Genomic DNA, 18060 nt, shown 5'->3' with positions numbered 1-18060 from the left:
GGGCACTCTTATGCTCAGGCAACCTCGCCCACCTCGGGGTGCTTCTGCCGCAGGTGTTTGTCCAGGGTAGCACGCAGGCCAAAGGGCACACAGCAGTGTGGACACTCAAAGCGGGTGCTACCAGGCCCCAGGCCATGCATGCGGCGGTGACGGTTGAGCTTGCTGCTTTGGGCACAGGCATAGGGACACTGGTCACAGGTGTAGGGACGCTCGCCAGTGTGTGAGCGACGGTGCACGGTCAGGTTGCTGCTGTTGGTGAAGTGTTTCCCGCAGAACTCACAGCTGCCCCCTGGCCCACGGCTCTTGCCAGCAGATTTGGGGGTCTTCTTAGGTGACATCTTCTGGCTCTTTGCAGGATCAGTTCTCTGTTCTTTGGCAACAGCTCCCCAATCACCCCCACCTGGGCCTGCCTGAGCCCCACTGCCAGGAGCCCCAGGTTCCTGAACACCTGCAGTAGCTGCGGCTCCAGCCCCCTCACCACTGCTGCACCGGAGGGTGCTGGCCGGGGCAGCAGCGTGGGCAGCTGGCTCTGGAGGGGCTGCAGAAGACTGATCCTGGCTAGCATCAGCCAAGGAGGGACTCTGGGACAGCTGCCGGTGGGTCTTCTTATGGCGGTTGAGCTTGCTGCTCTGGGCGCAGGCATAAGGACACTGGTCACAGGTGTATGGACGCTCACCTGTGTGTGAGCGCATGTGCACCTTGAGATTGCTGAAGGAGCTGAGGGTCTTCTTGCACACTGAGCAGGTGGGGCTCCGCCGGGTGAGGCTACTCACACGGGAAACCTTGGCCTCAGCTGCTGGCCCTACCACTGCTGACACGGCCGCAGCCACCTCAGCCAGGCCTAGCAGGGGGGCCTCTGGGGCCTCTGATTCCGTCTGGTAGATGGATAGTCCGTGATCCCACTGGGCATGACGCAGCAATTTCCAGGCCCCTGTGAACTGTCTGCCGCAGCGGAGACAGCTCAAAGCCTTCACCTCCTTGGGTTCTGGAGAAGAGAAAGAGGAGCAGGGTGTCAGTGCTGGTGGATACAAGGATTATAGGTCACAGTGGCCAGCTAGACCCCTTCATGGGAAAGGCTCTATTCCAGGCACAAGAACTCTGCAGTAAGAACAGATGGAAGCCCCCCACCCCCACCCCCAGGAAGCTCCTTAAGTAAGGAAAATCTCTAGTGAGTGCTAAATACACCAGGATGGGTAATTGAAATTTATTTTTTGTGTTGCTGGGGATGGAACCCAGGGCCTCATGCATACAAAGGCAAGTGCTCTAGCACCAAGCTGCATCTCCAGCAAGATGAAAAAGGTAAAAACTTCAGTCAGAGTGAAGGACAGAGGGAATGTTGTATGGGATACAGGGTTAGGACAGCCTTGCTGAAGAGGTCACTAGAGTCTACAGGTGTAACTCAGTGGGAGTGCACTTGCCTAGCACTCCCAAGGTCCTGGGTCCCATCCCAGCACCCAAGGGGAAAAAAGGTGACCAAATTCATCGAACATTTCTATGTGCTAGGTGCTGCGGTCACTCAACAGGACAGGAAACGACCTCTAAAATAGACATTGCCCCCAATGTCACACAACTTGGAAAGGGTGGAACTAGGATTTTAATCAGAAATCTGGGCAGTGGGGTCATGGGTGGAAAACCGTTTTTTTTTGTTTTGTTTTGTTTTTTAAAGACTTGATTTAATAACAGTTCTTGATTACTAAGGGGGCTTCTCTGTTCCAGGCTCCATGCTTAGGGTTCCGTCCCATGGATGAGGGGACGGAACCTGTCTGTCCATTGCATGGACCCCTATAAGGTTTTCTCTAGACCCACTGGGTATTATCAAGTGGACACTTTCTAGATGTACTTAGTATTATTCCAGGGAGTTCATGAGAGCCCTGCCCTCTCCCACCAGGCCACCCTCAGTCTGCAAACTAAAACCATCACAAAGCCCCGCCTCCTCTCTCCCACCAGCCACTGTCTCAGGCCCAGCCCTGAATATAATTCCACTTCCTAAGTCCAACTAGGACATTGGCTGGAGGCTATAAATTCATAGGTTTGAGTGAATCCCACAGCCACAAACTTAGGATCCTCAGAGGGTATTAATTCCCTCAAGAGAAGGACACTAGGTGTCTGCCACTGGCTCAAACCAGGGGCTTCCCAGCCCCGGACTACTGGGAGATTCCACCATGGCACCAAGAGAGAAGCCCCTTCCCTAGCTCTGAACAACTGTCCCAGCACCTTGATCAACAGTGATGAAGAAATGGAAGGGAATGGCAAGCCTCCCCTTCCAGCTGGTCTCCAACCCCTCCCCCAGGCCACTGCCCTCCCAAGTGGTCCCTCTACTGCCACCCTGGTCCAGCCACCTGGCCAGTTATTTCTGTCCAAGGGGAAGGAGAAGTGAAACCAGATTGGGGGTGTGTGGCAAATCCCCAGGCCAGTTTTCTGGGGCTGGCCACACCCTGTGGGCCGCCCTCCTTCCCTGCCCAGCCCCCGCCCCACCCTCCCACCTCTAGTCCCTGCCCTAGGACCGGCAGGCCCTGGCCACGCCTAGGCTGCGCCGGGTGGGGAGCAAGAAAAGGGAAGTAATGCTCAGTGCCCTGCTAGTCCATCTCAGCCCCTCTCCCGCAGGAAGCGGAGCCCTTGAACTTCAGAGGGAGACTGAGCCTGTCGTTACTCACCTGAGCCCAGGCAGGGGCTGGGGCCTCTGAAGAGCTGACAGCCCAACTTCTTATGGTCCATGAAGGCAGTGATAGCCTCCAACGGGAAGGTCTGCAGGCAGCGGCCGCAGGTCAACAGATCTGGGTGTTTGTCGGTCCAGGGCTGGCGGTCTGCTGGGAGGAAGCGGGTGGTGAGCGCGGGGTGGGGCCAGGATGGGGGCCGGGGGTTCCGAGGGAGAGGGGGAAACCCGAAGGTCAGAAGGGGGCTGGGACCAGGACGCGGCTAAGGCGATGAGGCTGTCCCAGGGGCCCCTGCGCAGGGCAGGGGTCCCACTTGGGGGCCACAGATAAGGAGGGCTACCCCGGGAGCTCACCGGAAGGGTTCGGGGTCAGCGTCCACAGAGCCCACTGGTTCCTCACCCCGAGGGCGGGGAGGGTGGCCCCGGCAGGCACGGAGCCGGGAGAGTAGCGGGGCTCGCCTCCGAACCGCCCCGGCGCCGACACCTCCCTCGGGGAGAAGGGCCCCGGCCCCAAGGCCTGCAGGGGCCGCACGTCTGGGTCGGGCTTCATTTCGATGACGAGGTCGGACATCTCCATCCCGTCGTCTGAGCTGGCGGCCGGCGCGGGGTCTACACGGCGGGGCGTGCTGCCGGCCTTGCGGCGGGACATGAGTCGCGGGCCGGGCGAGCGGGCGGCCTGGCGGCGGAGGACGCGCGGGCGCTGCACGCTCGGAGCGAGGCGCTCAGGTGAGTGGCTGCAGCGACCGGCCGCGAACTTTTACACGTGCTGGCCAGGCCGTGGCTCCGCCCACCGGGGGCGGAGCCTGACGGGAGAGGCCGGGGCGGCCCCGCCGGCCGCCAAACTCAATCCGAAGTCCCGACCCTCCGCCCTCGCCTTAGTGACCAAATCCGATCATTCCGAATTCTTCTGAGGAGACTCAGAAATAGGTTTACAGAGCCCATTTTCGGGCCGGTGAAACTGAGGCACGGGATGCCCCCACACACCCTTAGTGGGAAGGGGTCAGGCCACCTTTCTTACCAGGCACTAATAATCTGGACTATTCCATTAAACGTATTGCGAGAAGAAAATAATTGGACACCATTTATTGAGTGCCTTCTGCGACCCGGCGCTGTTCTAAGGGCTGCAGATGCAGGAGTGAACAAAATCACAACTAACCCTGCCCTCTGGAGCTTATGTGGCGGGGGAGACACTGAACACAGATAACCTGTGTAAACTGCGGAGCACCGTCCGTGATGACAGACGCCAAGGAGCAAAATAAAGCTAGGGATGGGGACAGGGTAACCCCGTGCCAGCAATTTTCTCCCCATGCCGGGGCAGAGTAGCGCGGAGCTGAGACCGAGGGAGGTGCGGGAGTCGGTCTGGGCATTCGGAACGCTCGTGGGTGTAAGGTGGAGCGTGGAGGGATTGAGTTCAGGGAGAAAATGGGGCTCCACCACACGGGCCTTTGGTCAGTTTCATGTCTTTTGATTTTCCTGAAACAATCCCTGGACGGGTTTTGAGCTGAGGAAGATTGTAATCAGATACATCTACTTTTTTTCCAGTAAAAATCAAATAGCCCAGCAGGTGTGGTCATGCACGCCTTTAATCGGCTGGAGAGGTTGAGGCAGGAAGATCACAATTTTGAGGCCAGCTTCAAAAATTAGTAAGACCATGGACTGGGATATAGCTTAGTTGGTAGAGTGCTTGCCTCACGTGCACAAGGCCCTGGGTTTGATCCCCAGCATTCTCCCCCTCTCCACAAAAAACGTAGCAAGGCTTTTTCTCAACCTAAAAAAATTAAAAGAACTTGGGCTGTGACTCAGCCAAAAATTGCCCCCAGGTTCAATCCTCAGTACCAAAAATAAAAACAAACAAACTACCTGCCCCTTCTTGGGCCCCTAGAACTTCTTTCCTCTAGCAATTCTATCTGCTGCTGTTTGAAGTGGCATTGACACTCTGCCCCACCCTCAATCCTTTCTGAGTTTTTTTTTTCTTCCTGGCGGAGACCACGACACAGTATAGAACTGTTGACTGCCCCCCCCCCCCAACCTAAGGCATGCCCCCTGAGGTTAGGGTCAGGGTCTGTCCTACTACAGGTGTCCCTAGCCCAGCCCTGAGTGAATTCCTGATGCTGATCTCCTGGAGTTCCGCATATTGTCATTCAGGTCTCAGCTCAATTGTCCTCTCTAGAGCAGAAGGCCTCCCTGACCGCCTATCTAAAGTAGCCCCACCCTGCTGAAGGCCTTGCAAATTACCCTCGATGACCTCCATCTGTCCTAGTTCCCTTTTGGACCTCAGTTTCCCCAGTTCTCAAAAGAATGTTAGAATCAGAGGGTTACCTGAAGTGGCCACCTCTGACCACCCAATGAAGCTCCCAACCCTGCCACACACTAATGCTGTGCCCCTTATTTTATTTCATTTTGCAGTACTGGGGTTGAGCTCAGGAGTGCTTTACCACTGAATGACATCCTCAACACTTTTTTATATTTTATGTTGAGACAGAACCTTGCTAAGTTTCTGAGACGGGCCTTGCAATCCTCCCTGCCTCAGCCTCCTGAGTCACTGGGATTATAAATGGGAGCCACTACTGGGCTGGGATTATTTCATTTTATTTTTGGCATCCAGTTATCACGTGTTGAAAGATCCCATTTATGTTTATGTATTTGCTCATTTATACTCTCTTTTATTTTTCCCGCCCCCTCTAGAATGCAAATTGTGAGACGGCAAAGTGAGCCCCGGTCTGGTTCAGAGCTCCTCTGCCTCATGATTCAGTCAGCAAGTACGAAATGACTTTCTTTTATGTGTCTGGCGTCTTTCCACAGATATTTGCAGAGCACTCGTGTGCCAGGCCCTAGGAAAGCCGAGGTACGCAGGATCCCTGCCCAAGTGGACATTAACGAGGGGAAGAAGCGAGTTCGGCCCGGGCCTAGAGCTGAGAGGTTCCGTTTCCTCATTCAGGGTCTCAGTTTTGTAAACCTGGCCAGCAGGGAGAGCTGGAGGACAAAATGACCCTCTCTCGTCCATCTCAGCTGCTGTCCTTTAAGCCTATTTCCCCGTCCGCGGCTGCAGATAGCACGATTTCAAGGTTGCCACGGGGGAGGTGGCGTTCCCCCGGGAAGTGCGGGGTAGGAGCGTGTCGGTGCCACGGGCGGGGGCCAAACGCTAAACTCTGCCCTTGACCCAGCCGCGGGGAAGACTTTCCCTCTATGAGCCTCAGTTTCGTGCTCCGTAAAATAGGCATCCCAGACGCCCCCAACTAACAGGCTGGCCGGTCAAGGTGCTGGCGGGGCGGTGACCAAGGCGGTGCCCGGAGCCAAGCCTCCCAGCCGGCCGTGACCACGTGGGGCGGCGGCGGCGGCGCGGGCGGAACCCAGGCTCGGAGGCTTGCGGCCCGCCCGGGCCTCTGCAGCGGGGGCCCCGGCGGAAGTGTGGGCGCCAGAAGCTGTGGACCTGGGTGAGTACGGGGTGGCGGTGGGGAATCAAGGGCAGGTTCCCGGCCCCCGGAAGGCCCGGAGTGGCGGGAAGAGGCGGATCGCGCCGGCCGCAGGTGGCGGAGGGGGCAGGCGGAGTGCTGTCCCTCAGGGAAGTAAGGAGGACCTGGATGATAACAGTGGCAACGGTAGCAGTCAGGAGACCCCCGTCTTCCCCTGGGTGGAATCATGGGTTTCTTCGGAAACTGGAGGTGGGAGGAACGTCCAGCCCAACGCCCAGGGCATGGTGGGAAGTGGACGCCTGGGGGCCGGGAGGACCTACTTAGTATAAGAAAAGGAGAGCCATTAGTGGCCCTGAGGAATTGAAATAAAACTGACCTGCCCCCAGGGGCGGAGGAGAGGCGTGTTTAGGGTTCATACCTGCTCAGGTGGCCCCATTTAACAAATTTGCCTCAAGACAGGGCATCCCAAGGTATGTGCCTGGTCACCTCTGCTCTCTGCTCAGTTGGGTCCTGCCCTTGGCTATTAACCTGTTAACTCAGCTGGTTCCCTCCCCTGGCAGCTGCAAAGGGTTGGCCCAATGTTGCTTGTCCACTGAGCTCTTCCTTTCTCATTTTCTTAAAGCCTGCCCTGAGGCCCCAAGCAGGGAGATCAATGAATCCCCTTCCTCTGCCTGGACCTAAATGATGAGATCTAGTCTAAAGGGTTCGTTTTTCAAGTGGTGGCAAATGACTTTGGACATTTTTCCTGAAACCTTTGGGCAGGAAATCCCTGCACCACCCCCCCCCCCCCTTGGATTGAGATGATAAAGGCCTCTAGGGCCTGGTACCTGGGAGAATGGATTAGCCCACCCTGGCCTTTCTTGGACATGCTGTGTAAGGTTTCTCAAACCTGTTTCTTATCAGATCACACCTTGGCTCCAAAACCCTCAAGGGCTTCCCCTGGACTGTGGAAAAAGTTTGTCCTTGTGCATAGGGTACAGTGAGGGCCCTGTTGGCTCCCTTGCCTGCCACTCTGCAACCTGTATCAGGTAATGATTCAACATCTTCCAACTTCATTTGTACTTTAGGAAAGTGACAAGTCCCTCCACTGGCCCTTCCTCCATTTCATTTTTTTTTTTTAACATTTATTTTTTAGTTGTGGATGGACATGATACCTTTATTTTTTAAATTTTATTTTTTATGTGGTGCTGAGGATTGAACCCAGTGCCTCATGCATACTAGGCAAAGGCTCCACCTCTGACTCACAACCCCAGTCCTTATTTATGTATTTTTTTAATAGGCTTTAACATAATTTTTTAGCGGGTGGTGTGGGCCCGTAATCCCATCTACTCTGGAGGCTGAAGCAGGAGGATTGAAAGTTCAAGGCTAGCCTGGGCAGTTTAGGAAGAGCCTGTCTTAAAAAAAAAAAAAAAAAAAAAAATGGAGGCTGGGGCTGGGGATGTAGCTCAGTGATAGAGTGCCTCTGAGTTCAATCACAAATACCTGCATCCAACAAAGTAAAAACCCCCTAAAACAATGTGTTTGGCCACTTGTTTAATTCCCATCTGGGAGACCTCAGTGTTTATCTTTTTTTTAATATTTATTTTTTAGTTTTAGGTGGAAAAATATCTTTATTTTTTATTTTTATGTGATGCTGAGGATCAAACCCAGTACCTCATGCATGCTAGGCACGTACTCTACCACTGAGCCCACAACCACTGAGCCCACAACCACTGAGCCCACAATCCCAGTCCTGATTGTTTATCTTAAAATACTTAAATGTTAACTTAGTTTGGAGAAAGGCCCTGGGGACTGGTGACAGTGGTCAGATAAGTTTTTTAAATGTAAATAGCCCTTAATCCCATTCCCCTCAGTCTCCTGCATCAGGGAAAAAAAAAAAAAAAAATTGGTATCTCCCTTGACCACCTTTTCTTTAGTTTATACTTTGCATCCTTCAAGGAGAGCTCGAAACCTTAAAAACATACTCGTATCTGACCTCTCTTTCCCCCCCCCATCTCCTAAACACTGTCATTTACCTGGGCCATACGGTGACCTCACCTACTTCTCCCTGTGTCCCCAGTCTGTTCTTTGGGCAGCAGTGAAAACGAAGGCCAGATCCCTGTTTTTCCTACAAAGATTCAGAACCACTTTTGTGCTCCCCTGTCTCTCAGAATTGAGGCCCAAATTATTTTTATTTTATTTAAAAAATTTTTTGTTGCATATGAACATAATGTCTATATATTTTTACGGGGTGCTGAGGATCAAACCCAGTGCCTCACACATGCTAGCTACATCTCCAACCCTAAGGCCCCAATTTTTTTTTTTATATCTTTATTTTGTTGGTTTATGTTTATGTGGTGCAGAGGATCTAACCCCGTGCCTCACATATGCAAGGCAAGCACTCTACCACTGAGCCACAACCCCAGCCCCTGAGGCCCAAATTCTTATCACAACCCACAAGGCTCTCCATCCAACTCTCCTCACTCTGTCTGCTCCACACTGACCTCCTGACTGTGCCTCAAGGAGGCCACTATAGTGATGTGCCTTTGTGTTTGCTGTTGCCTCTAGCTGCAGTCCTTCCATAACCTTGCTCCCTGCATCTATACCCTCCTCATTCAGGACCTTGCTCAGATATGTCCGCCCTTCCTGGACACCACTTTTCACCCCCTCCATTTGACTGGGTGCTGCCCCCTCTGGGCTCCTTCCTTCCCACTCTGCCCACTTTGGTCTGCCCTCTTGCCTGGGGATGAGATTGTGTACCCCACTGGATGTTAAGCCCATGTGGCAGGAATGGATTGGGCTGTTTGAGTCCCTAGATTTGTTCTCAAGACCCCCTAGCATGGGCTTGGCACAAGAGCAGGCACAGTGATGATGGTATTGATCATATTGGATAAAGTGGATGGGTGAATCATTTTCTTTTAAGCATCTTGATTTGCTTTATTCTGTGATTCTAGAATCAGGCACCTCTTCATTCCATAAAATCAAGTAAATGTTCCCTGGGTGTATGAGTCTTTACAAGTCTTCAAAAAATATATACTGAATCTCCCCTGCCCTACACCTGGTCAGCCAGTCCCCATTAACCAGTGGGATGTAGTTGTGAAGTATCAGACCTGTCACCCTCTCTGAGCCTGATGTTGGTGGGACAGGCAGCTTGTGGATAGATAGGTACACTCGGGCACTTTGTAACGGCATGTCCATCAGGATAGGAGTCCCCAAGGATGATTACAGAGAAATTCCTAATGAGGCCGTCATTGGCATGACATTGCAGTGCAAATGTGACTCACATTCGTGATGGGGCTGGTGTGAACACTACCGTAAGTCTGTGGCATAAAAGAACAGTACACGGGGCTGGGGTTGAGCGCAGTGGTAAAGCACTTGCTGAGCATGTGTGAGGCACTGGGTTGACTCTCAGCACCGGTATAAACAAATAAATAAATAAAGGTCATCAATAACAAAAATTTTTAAAAAAGAATAGCACATAGAATTATGGACAGTATGTAATATTTGATATTGACAATAAATAACCGTGTTACTGTTGTGTGTATTTGTGATGCCATGTGTTTTATCACTAGAGTGTGCTCTTATTTATTTTTTTAAAGCAGCCTCTGTTCATGTGCTCTGAATCTCTGTTGCATCAAGGAGGCCACTATAGTGAGCGATGTATGCCACCTAAGTTTGTGCAGGTACACTATGATTTTCACACAGTGGTGGAATCCCATGCTTCTCAGGAAGTACTCCTGTTGTTAAGTGTACATATGGGACAGTAAATACATATTGTCGGGAGGTGGTAGTGCCAGTGTCATGTGCCTATAGTCCCCGCTACTGGGGATGCTGAAGCAGGGGGATTTCTTGAGCCCAGGAGTTCAAAACCAGCCTGGGGCTGAGTACAGTGGCATACGCCTGTAATCCTGGTGTCCCAGACTGAGGCAGGAGGATCACAAGTTCTAGGCCAGCCTCAGTAATTTAGCAATCTCAAAATTTAGAAAAGGAAAATTTAGAAAAGGGCTAGAGATGTAGCCCAGTGGTAAAGTGCCCCTGTTCAATCCCTAATGCCACACACACAGAAAAAAGAAAAAAAAAAAAAAAAAAAAAACAGAGTGAAGGATATACTATTTTTCCTGCCCGTAGAGATGATATTTAGGCAGCAAAAAGTGAGCTATGCTTCTGGAAATATATGATCTCCTATCTGAAAGAGGGTTCCAGGCAATAATAATGGCAGGTACAAAGTCCCTTGGGCTTTGGTTGGACTGAGGTTGGCATACACCTGGAACAGAGGGTAGTGGGGTGGGAGATGAGGTCAGAGAAGCGACAGGCCTTATAGCTTCTGTAATGGTGTGGGCTCTTGCCCTGGTTAAGGTGGCTCCCGGACTTAGTTGTAACAGCATCCCTCTGACAGCCAAGGTGGGGAATGTACTGGGGTGACAGTAGAGACCTAGGAGCCCAGTGGGGAGGTCTTTGTGATTGCCTGATGGGAGGTGATGGTGGCTGGACCCAGGAAAGGGCAGAGTAGTGGTGGGGAGAAGCTGTGGATTCTGGATGGCTTTCAACTTGAAACCCAAACTTTGCTAATAGAATCAAAGTGGCTTCGAGAAAGTGAGGTGTCTGGGGATGGTCTCCCTGGCTCTCTGGACAGTCACCACCCTCCCACTCACACTTCTCCCCACTACCCTAGTCTTTTTTTTTTTTTCTTTTCTTTTTTAGGTGCTAGGGTGGAACCCAGGGCCTTACGCATGCTAAACAAGGGCTTTGCCACTGAGCCAATCCCAGCTCAAGGTCTTCATCTTTTTTGTGGGGTACTGGGGATTGAACCCAGGGACTTTTTAACCACTGAGCTACATCCTCAGCCCTTTTGTTTTACTGTGAGACAGGGTCTCACTAAATTGTCCAGGCTGGCCTTGAATTTGTGATCCTCCTGCCTTGGCCTCCAGTAGCTGAGGTTACAGGTATGCACCTTCATACTGAGCATTTTTTTCTTTCCTCACTTAGTTTTGCTGCACTGGGGCTTGAACCCGGAGCCTTGCGCATGCCAGGAAAGCACTCTACCACTGAGCCACATCCCTAGTCTAGAAAAGCTTTTTTTTTTTTTTTGTACCAGGGATTGAACCTAAGGATGCTTAACTACTGAGCCACATTCCCAGCCCTTTTTAAAATATTTCGGTGTATGAATCTTTACAAGTCTTCAAAAAATATTTACTGAATAATCCCTCCTACCCTACACCTGGTCAGCCAGTCCCCATTAACTAGTGGGATGCAGTTGTGAAGTATTCAGTCCCGTCACCGCCTCTGAGCTTTATGTTGGTGGGACAGGCAACTTGTGGGTAGATAGGTACACTCAGGCGCTTTGTATAACAGTGAGAGAAAGGGTCTCACTGAGTTGCTCAGGGCCTCACTAAGTTGCTGAGGCTGATTTTGAATTTGTGATCCTCCTGCCTCAGCCTCCTGAGCCACTGGGATTACAGCTTTGTGCCACCATACCTGGCAGCGAAACAATTTTTTAGTAGACTTTTTTTTTTTTTAGTTGAAGATGGACATAATATCTTTATTGCTATTTATTTTAATTTAGTTGTCAATAGATCTTTATTTTATTTATTTATATATGGTGCTGAGAATCGAACCCAGTGCCTCACACATGCTAGGCCAGCGCTCTACCACTGAGCCACAAATCCAACCCAATATAACATTTCTGATGCATGAAAATTATATAAACTTAGAATCATTGGAATCACCTCCCCCTGGGGTACTGGGTGCCCAGTCCTTGTCAGTCTCCTCCGTCAGTCACTAGGTTTTTGAGGGCAAGGGACTAAACTACAGATGAGCCTCTGTCCTCCTCTCAGTCTCCTGCTCACAAAGCCAGCGTTGTTCTACATGCATTTAACATCATGGCAGCGGCACTTAACGTTCCCCTGAGCTGAACACCGTACTCGGGTTCAGTCATTTGGTCCTCTTGCTAACTCTAAGGGAAGTCCTTGCTTACAGACGGTGAGACCAAGGCCCAGAACCATGAAGCAGTTTCCCGGCCCCATCTGCAGGAGCCTGTTAAATCCTGATAAGGGTGCAGGAGGCATCAGTCCTGTTTCCATGATCATTCTTATTATTTACTTGCTGTGCAAGGGATGGAGCCCAGGGCCGAATAAGCCAGGCAAGGCTTTACCACTGAGCTGTATCCCCAGCCGGGACTGTCTCTGGACTGAGGTCACGCGCCAAGCCTGGTGGGAAAGTGTTTCTACCCTCACTAGAGGGGGAGCAGGACTTGCTGAGCCTGGTCTTTGGGCCACGGTGGGAACAGCAAGGTGGCTGCTTTGAAGCCACCTGAGGGAAAGAACATCCAAGCAGAGACAGGAGGAGACCCTGTGGGCAGCCAGGCTTTGTGCCCAAGGACCAGTGAGGAGGCCAGTGGCAGTGGGGATAACAAGAGTGGTGCCCACTGAGCTGGCAGGGCCTTGTGGGCTGTGGTTTTGGCTTTGAGAAAGAAGCTGGTGGAGGGCGGGAGCAGAGAGGATGTGAGCTGCCTGGCGTGTTAACAGGGTGCTTTGGCCAAGTGGGGGGGCACAGCTGTGGGGGATGAAGATGAATCAGGGAGGAGCCGACTGCAGTAGTCTAGGCAAGAAGTTACTGGGGTGGCATGAGGATAGAGGCAGAGGAGGGGTTGAGAAGGGGGAGGGTGTGATGAACATAATATAGTTTTATAAGCCTTTGTCTTTTATGAACTTGACTTTGTTTTTAGTCCAGACTAGTTTTGTTGGTTTGTTATAAAATGTTTCTCAATTGAGTTTGGTAATCCATTTTTGGAATGAATACCAGAGATGTGGTTCTGTCCTTGGTGTCATTACTGGAGCTGTTGGCTTCAGTCGCCAGGTAAAGGGGGTGTCCGTCAGGTGTATCCACTATGAAGTTACTGCTTTCCCTTTACAGAGAATAAAGATCTTAGGAGGAGGTACTTTAAGACAACGCAGATATTCTATTCCTCATCAAACTTTAATCCATAAATCTTCACATCCATTGATGATTTTTCCAACACATTATTCCTCTTACATTCATTACTTGACGTTCTGTAGTAAGGAAGACCTTTCCTGTCTCCCCCTTTTTTCGTTCATTTGTAATTATTATGGACTCTGGTTTCTGTTTCTTCCAGTAGTTGTGGTCTGTAACTATCATTATATTCAAGTTCAAGACCTTCCAGATTTGGCCAGCAGGGGCCCTTTCTAGCTGGCTCCTGCACAGGCGGGAATCTTTTTGGAAGCAGGATTTCCTGATGGACTGGGTGGTTTGTGTGTATGAGAGAGAAGGCTGAGGGTCATTATTCTGGCAAATATTTATTGCCTAGAACTGGGATAAAGTTTTGATAAAAGCAGATTAAAGTCTCTTCCTTCGTGGGGCTTATGTTTCTGTGCTGTGACACTTTGATTCTGGCCCAAGTCACTGGGGGAATGGTGGTGCCATTTCCCAGGAGGCGGAGAGCTAGGGGATACTGGCCCAGGTTTTAGGAGAGTCAATGTTTTAGACAGGTTGAGATGCCTAGAAGAACAGTGTCTGCCCCCCTCCTCAAGCCCTGCACCCCCACTTAATGGCTTCCCTGTTTTTCACTCAACAGCCAGCACAATGCAGACTCCATTGGCCATTCCTGTGCCTGTGCTCCGGCTCCCCCGGGGCCCCGACGGCTTGAGTCGTGGCTTTGCCCCTGATGGACGCAGGGCCCCCCTGAAGCGCGTAGCTACTGAAATCCAAGAGTGTCCCATCCTTCAAGAATCTCCAGAATCCCAGGAACAGCGGGCCCGAGCTGCCCTTCGGGAGCGCTACCTCCGCAGCCTGCTGGCCATGGTGGGTCGCCAGGTGAGCTTCACACTGCACGAGGGTGTGCATGTGACTGCCCACTTTGGAGCCACTGACCTGGATGTGGCCAACTTCTACGTGTCGCAGCTGCAGACTCCCATAGGTGTGCAGGCTGAGGCACTGCTTCGATGTAGTGACATTATTTCATACACCTTCAAGCTGTGAAGACAATATTGTGGTCACCCTTCTGCTGTGGGCTTAGCCACAGTATTGCAGGCCTCCAAATGTTCCTGAGCCAGGCACTGTGGACCCCACAGAGTTCTGAGCTCCCTGGGAATTTTGAACCAAGCACCTCTGTATTTTTGAGGCCCTCCAGGGTCTAGTTGTAAAAGTCTGCAACCCTAGGAATTCCAGATCTCGTTGAAAGGAATGCTCTACCTTGCAGAACTCTGGACTCTACAGAAATATGGGCCAGTGCCAGTTCCTGAAGACCCAGGTGGGAGGGTGGGGGCTAGAGAAAGATGAACCGCATTGGAGAGATTGCAGAATTCAACCACCCTGAAGATAACGCCCCAAAGCTCCCCTCCTGCCAAAGAACCAATTATCCCAGGAAAATTTGACTCTTGTTTTTCATTTTCTATGTACTCCATCGGGGATGGAGTCAAATTTAGGAGTTGTTAGAATGGTTATCCAAGGGCGGAATCCTGTGGGGCTGGATATAGATGGTGAGGAGCTTGGATAAAGGTGCAGGGATTGTGTCACCCCGGGTCCCAGGGATGGCTGGAGACCCCTGAATGGGGGCTCGGGACCTAATTTTGGGGTGGGCCCGATGGACCTTTACAAGGCGAAGGGCACGGCTCTTATTGGGTCACTTGGTCCTGCACAGGTGCTCATGGCAAGCTGCAGATTTTGCTTTTCTATTCCATACTGGGGGGGATGCTGCGATCTTGTGTGGTGGTGTCACTAAGAAGAGGCTGGAGATTAAAAGATAGCCTGAAGCTTTGACTTTCCTCTATTTGGCCTTTGACCCTCCTCCATTTGGCATGGCCATCCATGTCACCATCTTCACTCAGTCCCCTCTCACTAGAAATCTTTCAGCAGATGGAATTTTTTAAAAAGTTCCTGTCCTTTTAGTCCCTTCAAGTTCAGAAAGTAAGTGAAGCCTTCAGTAAGTACAGAGGACTTTTTGTTTCCTTTTCAGTCTCAAGAAGGGCTGCTGCCAATGTACGGAGCAAACAGATAACCTCTCTGCCACCGTCCGTTCACAATGCCACCGCTGGCGACTCCTAGCTCTCTAGTTGCCTAGGCAACAACCTGGCTCCCTCCGCCCCGAGGCCCTTTTATAGTCTCAGCCCCGCCTTCGCTGGTGGGCTGGGAGAGCCTGTCGAAAGTGCGGAGACGAATCCCGAGGGCCGAGTCGACGCCTGGGGGCGCGGCTTGAGCTCGCGCAGGTTCTGCCGGGCGGGTCATCTACCTTCCTCTCCAGGTGTTTGGGTCGGCAGATTCATCTCTCGCCTTTGGAATTTTATTCTCCCGGTTTTAGGTCAGGTCTGTGAATACTTCTCACGGAATCATATTTATTTTAAAATCGTAACTTACATTTTATGTAACGCCGCCATGATACAGCTTTTGATGAAACTGCAATCTGCAAATGGAAAGCTAGAGACTAGCAAGGGAGCATCTTCGTTTCCAGAGGATCCCTCTGTCAGCGCCCGTCGCCTGTACGTACGCATACTCAGCGCAGCTCCCACTGCCTTTCCTTTCGGTGTCTTTATTTTCCTCGTCATCCCTTTATTCCTTCCTCATCAGTTGGCGGAGTCCTGCCAAACAGTTGTTTTGATAACTATCAGATCCCCTGCTTTCCACATAACCTGGGCTCTTGACGTATGTACGGGAACCTGGACACAGTTACCTGTACCGAGGCGGGGTGGGGGGGGCGGGGTGGCTCAGTTTCGCGCGTGCGCGCTGCTCTTGGAGACGGCGTCCACCTCGCCCCGCCCCCCGTATTCTGCAGTTCCGGCTCTGCAGATTCGCTGCTCACGTTTCTTTTCCCCGTGGCTTTTTCTGCCCTTTGTTCCCTTTTCCACGTTGCCCGCAAAAACAATTCTTCCTGCAAATGGCCTAAATAGATTTTCTGACTTTCCGAGTGCTCGGCGGGGGTCCTCGGCCTTTAGCGAAAGTGCGACTGCGAATAGCAGAAGCACTCGGGGCTCGGCGGAGGCGCGCTTGGGCTCCCGGCGGCGACGACGACTACGACGACCAGGAGAGCGGGCGGAGGAGGCGCCTGAAGCAGCTGCGGAGCCCATGCCCCGGGACGGCGGGCGGACCCGGAGAGACGAGCCCGGGACCCGGGGCATGTCCCCGGGGCCCCCGTGAGGAGGCGGCGGCGATGGAGATCCCGCCGCTGGAGGAGCAGCCCGGGCCCGGCGCGGACGCCGACGCCGAGGGGGCCCCCGCCGAGGCCGGGTCTCCGAGTCCCGCATCACCCCCGGCCGATGGGCGCCTCAAGACTGCGGCCAAGCGCGTTACGTTCCCGTCGGACGAGGATATCGTGTCCGGAGCGGTGGAGCCCAAAGACCCCTGGAGACACGGTAGCCACGGCGATGGCGCGGGGGCGGGCTGGATGGGGACCGGCAGGCGGGAGAAGGCCGGGCACGGAGGTGGCGCTCGGTAAATTGTACCGAAGGTTGACTTAAAGAGACCGAACTAGATTTCGAGATGAAGGCTGTTAGGGGCTGGCTGTTGGGTTGGAAAGTGGCAAGAATTGGGTTTCTGCCCCCTCCCACCTCGGGACGCCGAGGGTGAATGTTTTAGGATTGACCACGAAGAAATTAAAGAAAGTTTGGTTTGTTGATTTAGGAGATTGGGAGGGTGATAACCGTTGAGCTCATAATTCTCCCCAGAGAAGGATAGGGCTTTCGGGAGAGGCAGAGTGGGTCAGCATCGGCCTGGAAAGGGCACTTGGAGGAATTTGATGGGCCCGTGGGGACGGCGAGAGATTAAGTCGTTGGTCGATAAGCCTCGAGACAAGGGGTCCTCATGCTGATCACTTTCCTGGTTGAAAGGAGAAAGGAGTAAACCCGGATTTTGGCTGCAGAGGAGCTGGTAAATCCTGCAGTTGGGGAAAGTGAATAGGGTGAACTCCAGGGCACTTGCCCAACAAGTTCCAGGCACTGGGGGGCGGGGATGGGGGCGCGGAATCCCGGGCAAAGAGCAGAGGTGGAGGTAAATTTCCTGGTGGGATGAATAGTCAGAGGCAGTGTTAGGAATTCAGAAGAAAAGCCACTGCATGACACCTTCTCCTCCCCCCAAAAAGGGAAGCAGAGGATTGTTTGTCGTTCAGGAACAGAGGAAGCTGGGGCCTGGTCTAGAAGGATCTGGTTTTCCTTTTGGGAACGAGTTGGGGATGTTATGAAGTTAGGAGTTGGAATCGCTTGTGAGTAGGATTGGAGAGTATTGAAGTCTGGTGGCCTGTGAGGGTTAGGAGAGGGCCAGGTCCCTGGATGCTAGGAGAAGGAAGGTTGGGCTGAAAGGGCAGCTAGTCGCATACATTGGACCCACAGGGATGGGGACTTGGGCAGCCCCTTTCAGCCTGCTTCTTCACTGGAGAAGTCAGTTTTACTGGGGTGTGGCCTGTTAAGAGAGGGACCCGACTGGCCTTGCTTCTCTAGACATTGGTCTGCTGGCCTGAGGAAAGGAGAGGCACTGTCGTCAGTCTGTGGGCATTGGAGGAATTGGTGGCTTTGATGTAGGGGTGGGACACTTGGTCACTGGAAACTGAACACACAGGGAGCCTGCCATAAATGCCAGTTTGTCTAGTTATTGTCAGAGATGATAGTTAATTTAAGACTCTTGGTGTTGAGACCCAGCCAAATTTTGGGCTCCAGACACCAGGGCTAGTGGAGCAGTGTGGGGTTGGAGGGCTTGGGAGCCTGGGACTGGGGGAAGGAGGAGTGAGAATGAGCCCTGGCTGTTGCATGATAGCCAGTCCAGAGAGTTCAGAGTGGGAAGGGAATGGCCTGGAGAGGAGAGCAGCATGGTTAAAGCAGAGGCTGTGGGCAAATCCTGACCTTTCTGTGTGCCAGCTTCATGACTTCGGGGTGATTACCCAACTCTCGTGAGCCTCACTTTTTCCATTTGGAACGTGGGCAGCAACACCTATGGTGCAGGGTTTGGGAGAAGACAAGATGAGATCACATATGCAAAATGATTGTCCAAGCTAAGTCTTTCTGAAATTGCAGTTAC

At 52.3% G+C, this 18060-nt stretch overlaps 3 protein-coding genes across 12 annotated transcripts in view; 2 read left to right on the top strand and 1 right to left on the bottom strand.

The window, feature by feature from the left end:
• Positions 1-14: 14 nt before the first annotated feature.
• Positions 15-3385, bottom strand: Znf296 (zinc finger protein 296). Its single transcript, XM_076837502.1, has 3 exons — positions 3008-3385; positions 2655-2804; positions 15-985 (listed from the first exon to the last, which is right to left on the bottom strand). Exons 1-3 carry the CDS (start codon positions 3300-3302, stop codon positions 15-17), a joined length of 1416 nt encoding a protein of 471 aa, XP_076693617.1. The 5' UTR covers positions 3303-3385.
• Positions 2904-14430, top strand: Gemin7 (gem nuclear organelle associated protein 7). Of its 9 annotated transcripts, XM_076838032.2 has the most exons (6): positions 2904-3379; positions 5456-5498; positions 5592-6087; positions 6689-6769; positions 6970-7094; positions 13637-14430. In XM_076838032.2, the coding sequence occupies exon 6, from the start codon at positions 13645-13647 to the stop codon at positions 14038-14040; it is 396 nt and encodes a 131-aa protein (XP_076694147.1). In that variant the 5' UTR covers positions 2904-3379; positions 5456-5498; positions 5592-6087; positions 6689-6769; positions 6970-7094; positions 13637-13644; the 3' UTR covers positions 14041-14430. The 9 variants fall into 9 exon arrangements, with proteins under 9 accessions (XP_076694147.1, XP_076694144.1, XP_076694146.1 ...); XM_076838029.2 differs by lacking the exons at positions 6689-6769; positions 6970-7094 and having other exon boundaries at positions 5592-5718; positions 5871-6087; XM_076838031.2 differs by lacking the exons at positions 6689-6769; positions 6970-7094 and having other exon boundaries at positions 5592-5758; positions 5871-6087.
• A 77-nt stretch (positions 14431-14507) lies between these two features.
• Positions 14508-18060, top strand: part of Ppp1r37 (protein phosphatase 1 regulatory subunit 37) — a 43006-nt gene continuing 39453 nt past the window's right edge. For both annotated transcript variants that reach the window (XM_076838026.2, XM_076838027.2), the window contains exon 1: positions 14508-16406. In XM_076838026.2, the coding sequence (XP_076694141.1) occupies positions 16205-16406 (202 nt within the window). In that variant the 5' untranslated portion in view covers positions 14508-16204. The remainder of the gene's footprint in view (positions 16407-18060) is intronic.

This window comes from Callospermophilus lateralis, chromosome 18, assembly GCF_048772815.1.
Source record: "Callospermophilus lateralis isolate mCalLat2 chromosome 18, mCalLat2.hap1, whole genome shotgun sequence".
Taxonomy (NCBI): Eukaryota; Metazoa; Chordata; class Mammalia; order Rodentia; family Sciuridae; genus Callospermophilus; species Callospermophilus lateralis.
This window is presented reverse-complemented; position numbering and strand designations above follow the sequence as displayed.